This window comes from Triticum urartu, chromosome 1A (genome assembly GCF_056163025.1).
Source record: "Triticum urartu cultivar PI428250 chromosome 1A, HENAU_Tu73, whole genome shotgun sequence".
NCBI classification, from domain to species: Eukaryota; Viridiplantae; Streptophyta; class Magnoliopsida; order Poales; family Poaceae; genus Triticum; species Triticum urartu.
The window spans coordinates 19669182-19685624 of NC_141873.1; the positions used below are offsets into that span (position 1 = coordinate 19669182).

General features: G+C 44.1%; 1 protein-coding gene and 1 pseudogene across 1 annotated transcript; both read right to left on the minus strand.

Annotated features, from left to right (window-relative positions):
* Positions 1-1917: 1917 nt before the first annotated feature.
* On the minus strand, positions 1918-9018 carry LOC125543221 (disease resistance protein RGA5-like). Its single transcript, XM_087544566.1, has 11 exons — positions 8832-9018; positions 8642-8713; positions 8426-8552; positions 8134-8298; positions 7980-8025; positions 7796-7891; positions 7566-7694; positions 6606-7462; positions 3513-5539; positions 3293-3377; positions 1918-2249 (listed from the first exon to the last, which is right to left on the minus strand). Exons 8-10 carry the CDS (start codon positions 7430-7432, stop codon positions 3337-3339), a joined length of 2895 nt encoding a protein of 964 aa, XP_087400692.1. The 5' UTR covers positions 7433-7462; positions 7566-7694; positions 7796-7891; positions 7980-8025; positions 8134-8298; positions 8426-8552; positions 8642-8713; positions 8832-9018; the 3' UTR covers positions 1918-2249; positions 3293-3336.
* A 2755-nt stretch (positions 9019-11773) lies between these two features.
* On the minus strand, positions 11774-12775 carry LOC147988526 (uncharacterized; annotated as a pseudogene).
* Positions 12776-16443: the final 3668 nt, after the last annotated feature.

Genomic DNA, 16443 nt, shown 5'->3' on the forward strand with positions numbered 1-16443 from the left:
GCCCAAATTTAAGGCTGAAATGGATTGGCGTGAACATCAAGCATACGCTTTTGGCGATTTCCTATTTGACTCTCTCTGCGTCAAACTGTCGAGGTAACGCACACATCGACGACACTAATCTAACGACTAGACCGGCCCATCTACGATAGCTAATGACTAGATCGCATCTGGTTTTGGGAACCCTCTCGAAGGCTCCAGCACTGGTTTCTACCGGTTTTACGAACCTTCTAGAAGGTTCCTGAACCTCTTTTGGACTGCTTTTTTGGTTTCTTTTCTTTTTATTTTTTGTTTTTCTTTACCCATTTCTTTTCTTTTTTCATTTTTATTTCTTTTCTTTATGTTTTCTTAAAAATTTCACAACTTTACAGAACTTGTTCAGGAATTTCAAAACTTTCCATTCAAAAAATTTCTCACAAAATTTTAGAAAGAGGTCTTTTAAATTTTTAAAGTAGTTCATCTTTTAAAATTTTGTTCGCGGGTTTCAAAAAATGTTCCCGTTTCAAAATTTGTTCACAATTTTTTTTAAAATGTTCTTGTTTCACATTTTTTTCACGAGTTTCGTTAAATATTCCCAGTTTCAAGAATTGTTGAAAAATTTCAATTAATGTCTATGTTTCAAATTTTGTTTGGGACTTTTAAAAAATGTCCGCAATTTTTTAAAACAAATTTTGGTTTTCAAATTCTGTTCACGAGATTAAAAAAATACTCCCATTTTTCAAGAATGTTCATGTATCCAAAAATTGTTTAGGAATTTTAAAATTGTTCCAATTTTTTTAAAAAAATGTTCGCGTTTTCAATACATTTAGGGGGTTTAAAACAATGTTCCCGTTTCCAAAAATTGTTTGCATTTTTTCAATTTTTTGAGTTTTTCAAATTTTATTCAGAATTTTTAAAAGTGCCCACGGTGCCATAAAACATCACGTTTTTTTATAGTTTATACCATGCAAAGCCATTGTTCTTTGCATTTTACTGGTTCACAACAAAGGCCACTTTTACGGTTTATACAAGTTCAGAACAAAGGCGTTGTTGCTAGCTCACCGTTTAACAGTAGTTTCCAATTTGGTAGCATAATAAATATATAATTCACTTAATATTATAAATAGGGAAAAGTATATATTCCGTTCTTGAACTTTCTCGAAAGTATAGAAATGGTCCCTCAACTTTAAAACCGGCAAACCTTAGTCCCTCAGCTTCTCAAACCAGATTAGTTCAGTCCCTTGTATCGCTTCGGGTGGTTTTTGTCCAATGTGGATACGGTTTTAACCAAAACTTGTCATGTCGCCTGGGTTTGACCGCCATGTCATAGTCCACATCGTTTTTTCTTCGAAACTGGCCCCAAATCCAACCCAGGTATGTGTAAACGGCGTCGTCCATGACTGTCTTGAAAACAGAAAGGGTGAAATTATGTGAGTAATCACAAAAAATGAAGCATGCATATATACATACAAAAAAAATAAAAGAACATGTTAATTAGGTGTAGCAGAGTGCACACTATAACCAAGTACTTTTCTGTTCCTATTCTAATTGCCATAAACGTATATATTTTTATTCAACCCTTTTTGCAAGGGATTTATTAACGAACCTTGTCTGAGGACATGATGTTCCCACATTTCATACACAGAGAAAATGAAAAACTAGGAGATTGGTCCGGTTAATTCGGCACAAATATATAGCCCTGTCCTGGCTTTGCAACGATGCTTTTGAAAATACAAAAATAATTTGCTACCATGGGGTACACATGCATTTGTATAAAATACTAGTCCACCTGTTAGTTGGAAGCACACTTTCCATTTGTATGTAACAGAACCATGTTGGTAGAACTAGTAAATATTTTCTTAAGTAGAAAATCCCAACCGTAAGCCGCAGTTTTTATTCAAATTAAGGAGCTCAGGTGCGCCCCCCATTTACCAAAAAGCTTTTTTTTACCGAAAAAGGAGCCCCCCATTTCATTTATCACGAAACTGAAAATATACCTTAAGGTTCTCTGGTTCAGCTTAAAAACAAAAAACAGAGCAAAACAGAGCAGCAACGATGGCCCTCAACTGAAGCAAAGCAAGCTATCCTTGTAAGGATCAATTCACTACAACACTCTTACTTATTCATTACAAAACCAAGCAATATCTCTTTCTGCAAGCAGCTGCCATTTAAAAGAACCACATCACACAACTTCCAGCGAAGCTCGAAACTTTCCCATCTTCAATTCTTCGCACGGCCGGTGCCCACCAGCAGTAACCCCACGCCCCTGCTACCTGCACATCGTGCAATTCTTTTCTCTGTAAGCTACAAACATCCAATATGCAACTTTGCAACCTACACACAGATGGGATCCATAGGAAAAATATTTTTCAAGCAATTATCATTGCTTGTTTTCCAAATAGACCAAATAACAGCCGCCGCCCTAGCAAAATTCAGATTCCCATCTTTACCCCTGAAATTCATCACCCAATCACAAAATCCCTCCATGCTAACAGGACTATATCAAAATAAAAAGCAAATATAACAAGCAACCAAACAATTACAGAAGATATAATCCACTGACTCTTTTCTACTGCAAAAAAGACAGTTCCCTGTACCACACTACCTCTATGATTCACATTATCTCTGCTGATACTATTTCTGAATGCTAACCACAAAAATACTATAATCTTAAGCGGAACTTTTACATACCAAAATTTTCTTTATGGCCATTTCACTTGTTGAGCTTTCAAAGCTATAAACATAGGACGCACAGAAAATACTCCATTCTTCTCTAAAAGCCATTACATGAATATTTATTTTGTGGGGTCATCTACATGAATCTTGCTCATTCCGCAAGACTAAAACCTTCACGATTAGCAAGCAATCGATGTGATAGCTCAGCAGTTTCACCATATAGATCCCCTCTAAATTTTAGAGCAGTGAAATTAGCATGTAGCACGACACAGATATGCTTACATAAAGATAAATTATATAACCTGGACTAGTCACCTAAAACAGTAACCCCCCCCCCCCCCCCCCCCCAGTCCATAAATGTTCCTAAATTCTAGTTCTATCCCCAATTCCCCTTTACTAACTATCCTTCTACAAATTTGTTCATCAGCCCTTGCCAGAAAAGAGTCGGGCAAGTTCCACACTAAACTGCCAAGTTCAATTTTCTGATCAGATACTTATGTCTAGCAATTTTTGTAAATACATTAATCTGTTTCTAATTTCCATACAGCCGTTATAGCATAGTTGATCAATAGGATGACAAGATGAGCTCTAGACGATGGAGAAAGATGGAAAACATAATAGGCAAATATCTGCTACATACCTGAGAGCACATCTGATGCAATGTGAGACGCTCTGGATCAGAAATCAGTTCTCCTCGTCCTCACACAAATCGTCATCATGAGCATCTTGGTAGATTCAGAGATCAAAATCAATGCAGAAAGTAATAAGGTCAGTCCGTCATTGAGAAAAAAAACATGTACTTAATCGGGGGATGATTGGGATGGGAGTTGAGCGTGAGTAGTTAGGTGCAGCGTGAGTACCTTCTGCTATACGCGGCCACATGTCAATATAAATCCTGGGATGGTTGGGATGGGCTTCGAGGGCGCGCCTCACCGCAGCCTCCGCTTCCTTTGCCTCCCCAACCCTCGCTCCACCACAATACATACGAACCCAGACCTGCAGGCCGCCCCAGACACCCCGCCGAAGGGAGAGCAGGTTCCCCTGCAGGCCCAAGTCGAAACCACAGTTTCCATCTTCTTTCGCCACGCGCACACCCAGGCTGAAGCAAACTCGTTCCACCCTAGGCAAAGCTCCTGGTTCAAACTTAATTTGCGCTGCTGATCCACAATCCAACTCAAACTCTACCATACAGCGGAACCCATCTGCACGGATGACTAGCAGCCGTTGTGTTTGGTGGGTGCTCGTTATCCAGAGACGGCGAAGGGACAACAACCCCCCAATGATTTCCACGTCCTCCTGCTGCACTTCCCTCACTGAATGGAGGATTAAATCAGAGAGGTTCGAGAGATGTGAGGGGTCTCTCTTTATCCACCCTCGCAGTGCAGAGAGTTGGCTGGGCATGTATGACGCAAATTCGCGGAGATGTACAGGAGGCACCCAGCGTTCTCCCAAGAGATCCATCAGTTCAAAAGATGTTTCTTCGGAATTGCAACTAATACTTAGGCTTTCGATATGATGTAGGTTGCACAGAGACTTCACGAAACATTCATACAAATCCAAACTACCATCCTTGATGCAAATCTGAAGCTCCCTCAGCCTTGCCAGTTTGCCAAGCTCTTGTGCAATAATGTTCAGAGAGACCAAGACTCCCCTCAACACTTCAATGGATGTCAGATTCTGCAACACACCAGGAGTTGGAACCACCTTACTGGAAAAAACATTTAGGTAGATTAATCTTCGCAAATTAAAAACAGTGGAAGGCAATTCATGTAGCCCATAATTCCTTTCAAGATCCAACACCTCCAAAAACTGCAGGTTTCCTATCTCAGCCGGAAGCTTACTGATTTTGGTACCTGATAGACCAAGGTACCTTAGGTGAATTAAGTGTCCAACACCCTTGAGGTTAAGCTGCAGGCTGCTACTTTCTCCCAGATTACAATGCGACAGATCAAGTACACGCAGAACTTCAAACATTGACAGACTTGGCATGATACTAACAGCAGGTGGAAAGATGGTAATTGACCTCACTTGTGACATGCTCATGATATTTGTGAGAGGCTTGGCTTGATGGTCTTCATTTTTATTCTGAAGAGACAAACGACGAATATTACTTTGTGAAGACATGATGTGATTCCCAGTGCCATCCAATAGATTAACAAACTTTGCTTCATGTGACAAGTTGCAGATAAGGTCCAGAACCATATCATGTACACGGCAAGCATATACCTGGCCGAGAGGATCATATATTGGCTGGATCATACTTCTATTAATGAGCTGGTTGAAGTAGTTCAATCCGACCAAAAACAGGCTGGTCCCTTGATCTCCATGGTGGACAAATCCTTCGGCCACCCACTTCCATATCAGTCCATCTCTATCAATCGTGCTATCTTCTGGATATATACATAGGTATAGTAGACAAGTTTTCAGATGGGACGGTAGATTATAATAGCTGAAAGAGAGTATTCTCCGCATCTCCTCTAAACCATTATCTTCTGTTAGTCCAGAGCCAAGGGATTGGAGCACAACATCCCACTCACACTTTGGTTTCACCTTCTGGCCACCAGCCAAAGCACTAGCAATAGTAATGATGGCTAGTGGTACCCCACCACATTTCTTCAGAATATCTGTAGACACTTGTTCAAATTCATTTGGACATCCACTCTCGAATGGAAATATTCTTTTGTAGAAGAGTCTTCTGGAGTCATCAACAGAAAGTGGTTCCATTTGATAAACCGAATCATGGTCCAACGAGCAACAGGAATTGGAGACACTGACAATGCGGGTTGTCGTAATTAGTCGACTGCCTAGATTATTCCTGTTGGAGAAAGCAAAGTTGATGTGTTCCCACAATTTTTCATCCCATATATCATCAATTATGACAAGATACCTACATTAGTTCAGAGTATCAGTGTAAGGTATATACATATCACAAAGTTGAGAATCATATGAATATATGGGTAGAAATATACAACTATAAGGGCATATATTTAGAAACAAACTAGTAAGAAGGATGCATCTCAAACTCGATAATCTGATTCTCATGAAGCATGCATTATGAGCCTCCAATCAGATGATGAACAAAATGAACAAATATTTAAGATTCTAGGGAGTAAAACACAAATGGCAAGTTGTTGGATCAATGACCATACGTAAAATACAACCAACTTCAGAAATTCAAATGGTCGGGTAGATATATCAAAAAGTCCCTGGTACAGATTGGCCCACTAATTTAATATGTGACAGCTAATGAACTTCTTGGAGACTTAGATTGTGTGGCATTATCCTTTCGTCTATATTTTGCTGATATCAAGTTTCAGAAAGGCATGCATGGAAATATAATGTGATAATGAAGAGACAATTTAACTTGTTTGGTCATCAATATTCAATAAAATGTAAATATTTTAGGAACTTTCAAGGGCAGCATTTGCGCACATTGCCACCCTTTAAAATATGTGCTTTAAATGGGTGGGGTAAGGAGAAATATAGAAATAAGTTTGATTTAAATGTTTGTAACATTTATCTTCCTCTTTTCGTCCTTTCCTTTTGGTGTATTATTTGTTACAGTTGTCACTACACTCACTTGGTGAAATGTAAAATGTTCAGATGGATTGCTTCGACTGATGCCAGTAAGTTCAGCCATTGCAATGAATACAACAAGAAGTACTTGCCAACTATTTTTATAAAGGATGGAAAAATCTAGCCTATATATTGTAATGAATGCAACAAGAAGTACTTGCTTATTATTTTGACAATGGAGGGAAGAATATATATAAGGTTTACAGTCTAGTGCAAACTGCATATGTCGGTAAGGGTGACCTTGATGAAAAAAGTATTCTGAACCCTTCCGCGTGTGACATCAAATATATTTATACACTATTACAATATTACTTGTACAACTAGCATAGGAAACAAAATTGATAATAGTTTTAATTTTTTCTGTAAGTGATGCATACCTCTTGTTCTCCAGGAATTGATGAAGCTTTTTAATAAGATGATTAACATCCAGTATTGAAAGATCTGACTGAGGGTTGCCGTCGCTGAGATCAATGAGGATATCCCTTAAAACCTTCTTCATGTCAGGGTTCTGACCGACGGGAACAAATGCCCGACAATCGAAATCACCTTTAATCTTCTCGTATACTGCTCTAGCAAGAGTGGTTTTGCCCAATCCTCCAAATCCAACAATGGAGACCTTCTTTAGTCTGTTCTTAGAGGCATCATCACCCTCCATGGAGAGCAACCTCATGAGCTCCTCATCCCTCTTCCCATATATGCCAACTAGCTCTGTCGCTTCTGCGTACAAAGCTCGAAGACAAGGATCAATAGTAATTGGTTCCGTAGGATTAGAAACAACTACCTTGTTCCTGTCACGCCTAGCGGCCACCTTCTGGAGTTGCTCCTGGATGTCCTTGATTGCGTGAGCTATCCCATACTTATCCTTGACTTTCTTCAGCAACTTGGTCGTCCTCTTCATGAGCCCCTTGAATTTGTTTGTGGCGTCGTCAGGCTGAATATGGTCGACTCGTACGAGGAACTTGTCAACGACATCCTCGATGACGTAGGAGAGCTCTCTGACATCATCGGCCCAGAGCTTGTCTTGTTTGTCGAGCTGGTCCCGCGGCACCTCACCAATCTTGATGAGGGCAACGTTCATGCTCTCAAGCTCCTTCAGGAGGTCCTCGATATTTTTCTTGACGTTCTTGTGCAGCTTGTACTCCCCCACAAGTAGGTCGGCCAGCTTGGGGATCAGCTTGGCAATGGCACCCGTGACAATATCCATGAGAGCTCGCTGGATCAATCAGCTGGAAACCTGCAAATCAATTAATTTAGGGATCTGTAACACAATCCGAGCTCTAGAACTGAGTTGCTAAGCCAAATGGGTGAATGTAAGGATCTGGACCAAGCCCACCCACCTTTGATGCTTCACAGGAGAGCAGAACACAAACGGCCGACGGTCGCGCTGTGGGCACCAAATATCTTATAAGAACTTATAGCCGGGTCAGTGGATTCTATGCATGGTGCTCTGATTAATGACCGGAAACCTGCAAAATAGATGAATAAGGGGAGCTGTAACCCAATCCAAACTTAATTTCAACGAGCTCCTCTAGAACTGAGTTGCCAATCCAAACTGCGAGATTCGGACCTTTGATGCTTCACGGCAGAGCAGAAAACAGTCGCGGCGTCAGCGTCGGATGGCAGAGCAGAGCAGAATAAGTAAGAACTGGCCGCTTCACTCGATCTGGATGAATAAGTAAGAACTTACAATCTAGCAAATCAGCAGATTAATAAGAAGAGAATAGCAAGAGAGATGGGAGGGAAATTTTTACCAGGCCGCTATCATGGTGCTCTGAATAATCACTGGAAACTAGCACCCTGGATTCAACCAACGCAAATCGATGAGACTCGTCAAGCAGGAGAAGCAATAACATTTCAGACCCAAGCATTGCTACTTTACTGGAAACAAATCGACAAGAAACATACCCGGAGGTTGGATGAGATCAGCAACAAGGCGGATGGATCTGTTCAACAGCGGTCAAGAGAGTAAACTGCTTAATACATTGGTACTCCGTACTAGATAGATACAGAGCCCCACGACCCCACCCTGGAATCTTACTGGAAACTCCGCGGTTCTTGCTTGCTGTTCCACTGACACCCCGGAACCAGGCAACACAAATCAGACATTCAAGCATGAGAACTCCCTTTTTAGATCCAATAACTTGTAAAAAAACGGTCAGAGCGCCGCCGATGGAGAAAGAGCAGAGGAAGACTCCACCTTTTTGTGCTTCACGGCAGAGCAGAACACAGCGGCGGTGGCCTCGTCGGACAACGAAGCGAAAGCGGCGGCTGGGCACCAGAGGCCAGATCCGTGACGGCGCTTCGTGGAGGTCGCTTCACTCAGTCTGCAAGTATAATCTGGGAAATCAGCAGATGAACAAGGAAGGTCGGGATGTGGAAGATTTCAGTAGCAAGAAAGATGAGACAAAGTTACCAGGTCAGTGGATTCGATGTGTGGTGCTCTGAATAATGACCGGAAACTCAGTGGTTCTTGCTAGCTGTTCCACTGCCACCCCAAATGATTCAACCAACACAAATCGATCAGACTCCCAAGCAAGCAGTGAAGCAGGAGAAGTAAGTTTTTAGATCCAAGCGTACTTTACTTCAGCTGGAAAGAAATATACCTCTGCTCCACAGGTGTCAGGGGCGGAGATTAGATGAGCTCACCAAACAACAAGGCGGATCGATCTTATTCCAGGCAGCGCAATGGAGAAGAGGAGGACTGAGATGAGAGGAAGGGAGCACTCTGTCGGTGGTGGAGATGAGGACTGAGATACAGAGGAAGACCAGCAACAGACCAGCAACAGCAAGTCAAGAGATACACTTTTGGCCCCCAAGATGCCTCTGAATAGTACTGCTTTTGGCTCATGTAATCATTCAGTGCAGTGGGTCATACAGGGACAGTGATTGAGAGAAAATAATTGTATATGGTCCTCTCATTTCTCTGAATCTCCCTCGTGCACCTCCCAGGCATTTACCATCTCTCTCTCATTTCTCTGAATCTCCCTCATGCATCTACCATCTCTCCATCCTTCATGCATTTCTCAGGCTATGACACTATTAATTTTACTCACTAGCGTCTAGCGTTCATCTTTGCAACCGGTAAATAATTGGGTCCCTCCGTTCAGTTTGAAATTTTTGGTTTGGTAGTGAAATACTCAATGCCTTTGGGTACTGCTCCTACTAGGGAAAGCATAGTTTCAGTTCATGAGCATACGTTAAACTGTAACAGAACCTGAAACCATACCTACAAAACTGATAGATCATGAACATAGGCTAAACTGTAACAATAATTAAACACATAGTTTCAGTTAATAAACTGTAACAATAAACTGAGAGATCATGAATTGAAGAGGACTGATAGGAGAATAAGGGAGCACTCAGTGGAAGGCAGCAGTCACTCAAGAGAGAAAATTACTAGCAGTACGCTTTTCGAATAAAGGAGATTACTAGTACTAGCACTAGCGAGATACAGAGCCCCCACGACCCCTCTGAACAGTAGTGCTTTTGGCAGATGTGTTTATTCAGCGAGTCATAGAGACATAGGGATTCAGAGAAAATAATTATATACCACTGTATATGGTCTGTCCAGCAGCCACCAGCCATGCTTCACTGCATTTACTCTCCTCTCATTGATTCTGCGAGCACACCCCAACCCCCCCCCCCCCCCCCCCCCCCCAAGCCGGGCGACCCTCCCCAGCCCCCCAGCCCTTCGGCACCGCTTCCCTTCATGAAGGCGTCATCGGGAAGCTACCTTGCCCGCTCATTCATGTGCCCCGGGCGAAAGCCTCAGATCCATCTCTGGATCGGACAGCGATGGCATCTTGATGTCATTTATCCCCCTTGGGGGCGTTGTTTTTGGAGCCACAATTCTGTTGTTGGTAGCTTGATGTCTGGGTTGGAGTGCTTGTTGGGTTGTTGGAGTGTAGGGTGGTGGCGGTGGAAGTGATCTATGGCAGCGACAATTCCTTGGTCATCCTGGTGCTGTTGGTTGACCTATCTCCTGGGGGCTCATGGCGGCGGTAAGGTCTCGGAGTTCGGTGCCCTTCGACGACGCCTGAGTTTGGTTGCCTTGCATAGTGTTCTGGTTCCCTCTATTTGTGATGGTGGCCGTGGTGTGGCCCAGAGGAGGTGCAGTGCTGTCTCGATGGAACATGGCCTTTCGGCACGATCTGCGACTCTCTCCGTCTCGTTGTGGCTGGGTAGTGGGAAGCCCTTCGACAGTGGCTGCGACTCTCCTAGTTCTTCAAGGTACAGGGTGATTGCAGGGCAGCAGGCGACTTCTTCTCTACGTCTTCTCGGTGACGTATCTCTTTTCGACTGATCCAAAAATACTTGTCCCCGCTCTTCTTGGTCTGACTAGTGGTGATGAGTGCTAAGCTCTTGGTGTTGGCTGCTTGCCAAAGTTCATTTCTTGTTCTTCTCTGTTGTTCCTTGTGCCTTCTCTTTTGTTCTCTGTATCCTTTGACATGTGTCGGGTGCTATTTTTGTAGCCGTTGTGTTGTATCTCAATCTCATCTATGATAATGAAAATGGTTCAGGCCGACGTAAGCCCGCCGTAGCACCATCAAAAAAAAAACTCTCCTCTCATTTCTCTGAATCTCTCTCAGTTACTTTGTCAGTCCAAATCATGCATTTACCCCCTCTCACTCCTTCATGAAGGCATTTGTCAGGTGGTAAATTACTCCTATGCAGTACTCAAAAGCAATCTATACCGAAAATACCTAATGGATGTCGGATCCCAATGCACCTGAATTGAAAAAATAATTAAGAAATTGCAAAAAATTCAAAAATTTCTTGAAACATTTTGGAAACATATGTGGTCTAGTGTTATACTCGTATAAAAAGTTTCGCGAAAGAATGACTTCAAGGTAAAAAATAAAATTTGTGAGTATAAAAGCGTGAATAGTAACTTTTATATAGTGTCGATTTTGGTTTCTTTTGCGCATAATACCATGAAAGTCATTGCTTCGTGAATCTTTTCACATGAGTATAACACAATATCATGTTTGTTTAAAAAAAATCATGAATTTTGGATTTTTCTTTTGCAATTTCTAAATTAATTTTTCAGTTTAGATGCACTGGCATCCACGTCCCAATCTCAATCTGCACAGAGGAACTCAATTATTACCAGTTGAAAAGAGGAACGCTAATAAGTAAATACTTTCGGCTGGGTTTATAAGTCAGGATTTAGATCTTTGATTTGATTAATAAAACATTTATAATATGCCAGAACAATTATATAGTTAGAAACTTTGTTTGACGATAAACTTAGAGCAACTCCAATGGACGGACCCAAACGGACGGCGATTTGGTCCACTTTTTGTCCTTTTGGGTCGGCCAGACGGATACGGATGTTCGCTTCCGCACTTGGGTCGGCACGTGCGCCCAACGCTGGCCCGAGCCCATTTTTGACGGCGAAAAAAAATGAACGCATGCATATTAAAAAAGAAAAACAGCATTAATTAAACATTAAAGCCGGCCATGAAGCCGGCAAGAGTCCACGCGTCCACATTTGCATTTAAAAAAAATAAAAACAGCCTAAACTACGAGGCGGCACGCTGCCCTAGGCGTCCTCGTCGTCGTCCTCGGGGTCCGTGAGGTCGATGAGTGTCGGCGCCAGCCCGGCCCAGGCGAACGCCGTGTACCAGAGCGCCGTCATGTCGGGCAGTGCTGGCGCAGGCAGTGCCGGCGCGGGGGGTTGTGCGGCCGCTTGTGCAGCCGCGGCCTGGCGCGCCTCCTCCTCGGCCTCGCGTTGCTCCTCCTCGAGGTTGCGCTTGAGCATCTCGAGGTACTCGCCGTCGTGGCGCTCCTCGGCCACCCTGATGCTGCGCCAGTGCTCGAGGTACGCCTGCTCCTGCGCCGGCGTCGCTCCCATCCAGACCGGCGGCGCGCGTACTCACTCGCGCACTACTCCCGTCCAGGAGTAGCGCTCGATGGGGGACGGCTTGGGCTCCGCCTCCGAATTGATGGGGGACGGCGGGGCAACCGGAGGCACCACGCTGTCGCCCGCCGCGGAGAGGTTAAGGGCCTGCGCCATTGCCGCCTCGTACTGAGCCTCCTCTTCCGCCTCCGCCCTGCGCCGCTCGTTCTCCTCGCTCTCCCGGAAGACGGCCGCAAGTGCCGCCTGGTAGGCGTCCTCCGCCACCTGGTCCTCCTCGCGGACGACGAGCGTCGGTGGCGGCAACCTCCGGTCGACCTCGCGCACGCCCCGTCGCCTCGCCTCCTCGTGCTCGAAGGCAAACCACCTCGCCCAGTTGGGCGAGTCGGTTGCGTAGGTGGCCTCGCGGCGCTGCTCCGGCGTCAGCAGCGCCGCACCTCCTCCGCGTGAGCACGAGCCGACCGCGGCGCCGCCGGCACTGGGATCCTCTCTGGATCCAGATGCCAGTCGTGCGGCAGCGTCACGTCGGGATACGGCAGAGGCTGGCGGTGCTGCCAGTGCACTCCGCCTGGTGCACTGGCACGTTCACGCGCTGCCTCTGCCGGCGCGCGGCGGAGGCGGGAGGAAAGGGGTGTCGGGGGACTTGCCCTTGGCATTGCTACCGCTGGCGCCGGAGAAGAGGCCCATCTCGTTGTGGTTTGTGGTGGCTAGGGTTTGCCAGCGACGAGGGAGCAAAGGACGGCAGATGGGGACGGCGAGTTTGGATGAGGACGGCCCCGCCGCATGGTCGGCTTAGAAAAGAACGAGCGCCGTTGCTGACGCGTGGGCCCGTCGTCATAAATTAGGCTGACCGCGTGGGCAGCGGGTAGTTGGACGGCCGCCATGTGGGGACGCGGCGAACAGCGGGAAGGCGCGCGAAGCGTCCGTTCGGCGTCCGCGCCGACGCATTTGGAGCGCAAATTTTGCCTGCAAATGCGTCGGCGCGGACGCGACACAGACGTGATTTGGGTTTGGGTCGGCGCGTTGGGCCGTCACTTTTGTCCGTGCCGACCTAAACATACGCAGGCGGACGAAATGGGTCGGCCCTTTGGAGTTTCTCTTAAAGATATAATTTTTTCTATTAAATTTCGGACAAAAAAACGTGTGCTCGATTTATAAACCCAACCACTAATGTAATTATTCAGTGGGTCATATAGAGACAATAATTATTCAGTTGGTGGGTCAGTGCACTATTTTCTCTGAATAAGTATAGAGTATTGTATATGGTCTATCATTTCTCTGAATCTCTCTCAGTTGGTCAGTGCAGTGCACCTGCCAGTCTTCATGCATTCATCACTTCTCTCCTCTATGCATTTATGCGTGAATAGTAATTTTTATAGTGTCGATTTTGGTTTTTTTGCCAACAATACCATGAAAGTCATTCCTTCGCGAATCTTTTCACATGATTATAACACAATATCATGTTCATTTAAAAAAATCATGAATTCTCAATTATTATTTTTTGCAATTTCTAAATTATTTTTTCAATTTTGATGCACTGGCATCCGCGTCCTAATCTCAATCTGGACAGAGGAACTCAATTATTACCGGTTGCAAAGAGGAACGCTAATAAGTAAATACTTTCGGTTGGGTTTATAAGTCGGGGTTTAGATCTTAGATTTGACTAATAAAACATATATAATATGACAGAACAATTATATAGTTAGAAACTTCGTCTGACGACAAATTTAAAGATATATTTTTTCTATTAAATTTCGAACATAAAAATGCGTGCCCGACTTATAAACCCAATCAAGAATGTAGTTATTCAGTGGGTCATACAGAGGCAATAATTACTCAGTTGGTGGGTCAGTGCACTATTTTCTCTGAATAGTTACAGAGTACTGTATATGGTCCTCTCATTTCTCTGAATCTCTCTCAGTTGGTCAGTGCAGTGCACCTGCCAGTCTTCATGCATTCATCACCTCTCTTCTCCATGCATTTATGAGCTAATGACACTAGTAATTATACTCATCAGCGTTCATCTTTGCAACTGGTAAAGAATTGAGTCCTTCCCTCCAGTCTGAAAATTCCGGTTTGGTAGTGAATATCCATCGCCTTTGAGTACTACAACTAGGGAAAGCTTGTGGGGCCAATAATGTATAACATAATTCATAGAAGCCATAATTTGAAATATATAATTTGGACCCATCGCAACCATTTATGTATAACAGAAACATGTTGCAACAAACAATGACAACCGAAGTTACAAAGTAACAACACACTGAATTTGGATTCATATCAGTCATGATTCAGATAGTTCATAAATCAATGAGTATTCTTCATTTTTTTTAGAAAAGGAAACAAGTATTCTTCATAGCACATACTCATATCAGCCATCAATCCAAAAAGGCTAGCTTAATTTATAAGTTGCTAAATGGTAAAGGACGTCAATCGATGTGTGCAATCTTCTGTAGATCAGACCACTAATCAACCAGAGTTGCTAAACCAAAACACTTACTAGAGTAATCAGCATATCAGTTAACTACACATGCAACACAATGTTGGGCTTTCAGAGGAACATCTGAGCTCATGCATTAGGTTGCCTATCTAAATCTTGAGAGGAACATCTGAGCTCACCCCATGAGGCTAAAAACAATGGTCACAAGTTTAGCACTTTTTTTAATAAAATATCAAAAGAATTTTTGGGCAGCAAGCATCAAAACACAAAATTGCGCACCATATTGAAGGTAGCACAAGAATCATGAATATGTAGAGCTAACGAATCCCCAGCACAAACCCCCAATATAATCACATCAGTGTATGGAAATAGACCTTAAATCAGGGTTTGGAAGTTCAGAACCTGAAACCTTGCCTGCAAAATTGGGCGATCATGAACATTCGCTAAACTGTAACAATAAACACATAGTTTCAGATCACAAGTTCAACCCTATCTTCAAAGTTGAGCAGTCATTGACATACAAAAAACTATGACAATAAAATTCAGTTCACAAATCACAACCAAAGTAACAGAATCATGTTAACACACAAACACGAATAGTGCAGAAAAGATATGATCCATGAACAGTACACACATGTACTTGAGATTAAATCTAGAGATCTTCGAGGGCGGTAATAACAAGCCATTGAAGAGAGCAGGTTATCCATGGGGCTTCCCTGGAGAGCAGACATTTAGAGCTTATTAGTTAGCCACAGATAATGGCTATTGATAATACTAGTATATGTGAGAAATTACAATAAGCAATACCCCGCTGAAACTTACAGAGGTTGATCCAGTGACAACTATAGCAAGAAACCTGCTCTTTTGCATTTAATTCACAACTAGAGTAGTTGCTTAAATATGGTAGACTTGAGCAAGAAAATTAAGAGAACCAACCAACACTATACTTGTGCCCTCAATGGTGAATAAAATTGACTAGTGACTATCACTCGGTCACTCTGTTGGAGTTAAACACGAAGCAACAGGAGCGACACGCCCCTGCGGCCATCAAACAATCTGAGTACTGCATCGCTGAGTGCTTGATCGATCAAAGTATAGATCGATTGGCTGGTTGTCTACGTGCCTGTATTGTGTGTTGTTCCGGCCAGAAGTACTAGTATTAGTACTACACGTCCACGGAAGGATAGATTGCTAGCTTGAGGCTAGCCTTACACTGAGGGTGGTCTATCACAAGCCAGCGTTGCTTTGTCGTCGTCTGTCGTCGGTCGCCGCCTGTCGCCGGAAAGTACTCGGCGACGTGGTCTGGGCCAACAATTGGTATCTAGAGCAAGGTTGATCTTCTAGTAACGGAGGATCATGTCGGACGACGAGAAGACCAAGTAGCTGGCGGATTACTCCGGTGTGGCTAAAGTAATTGCTGCTCCGGCGAGATCGGAGTATCCACGATTCGACCGTGGGAACTTCGTGGTGTGGGCGACCATGATGGAGTGGGTGCTCGAGGCCAATGAGCTCTGGGAAGCCGTCGACCCCGGCAGTGAGGAGTACCTGAAGGGTGGTGCCTTGTATCGAAAGGATCGCCAGGCTATCACGGCCATCTGCTCGGTGATGCCGGTGGACGTGCAGCAGCATCTAATCTCGAAGAAATCAGCGAAGGAAGCATGGGACACGCTCAAGACTTTGCATCTAGGGCACTCGCGTGTGCGCGAGGCGAACTTGCAAACTTTGCTGAAAAGTTACAAGAATCTGAGGATGGGAGAAGATGAGACGGTGGATGCCTTCGCAGCAAGGGTCGCCTCGATGGTAAACGAGATTCGCAGTCTCGGAGAGAAGTTGGAGGACATCTCCGTGGTTCGGTGTTTCCTACGTGCCGCTCCACCGCGCTACATGCCAATTGTGTCAGCGATCGAGCAGTGTG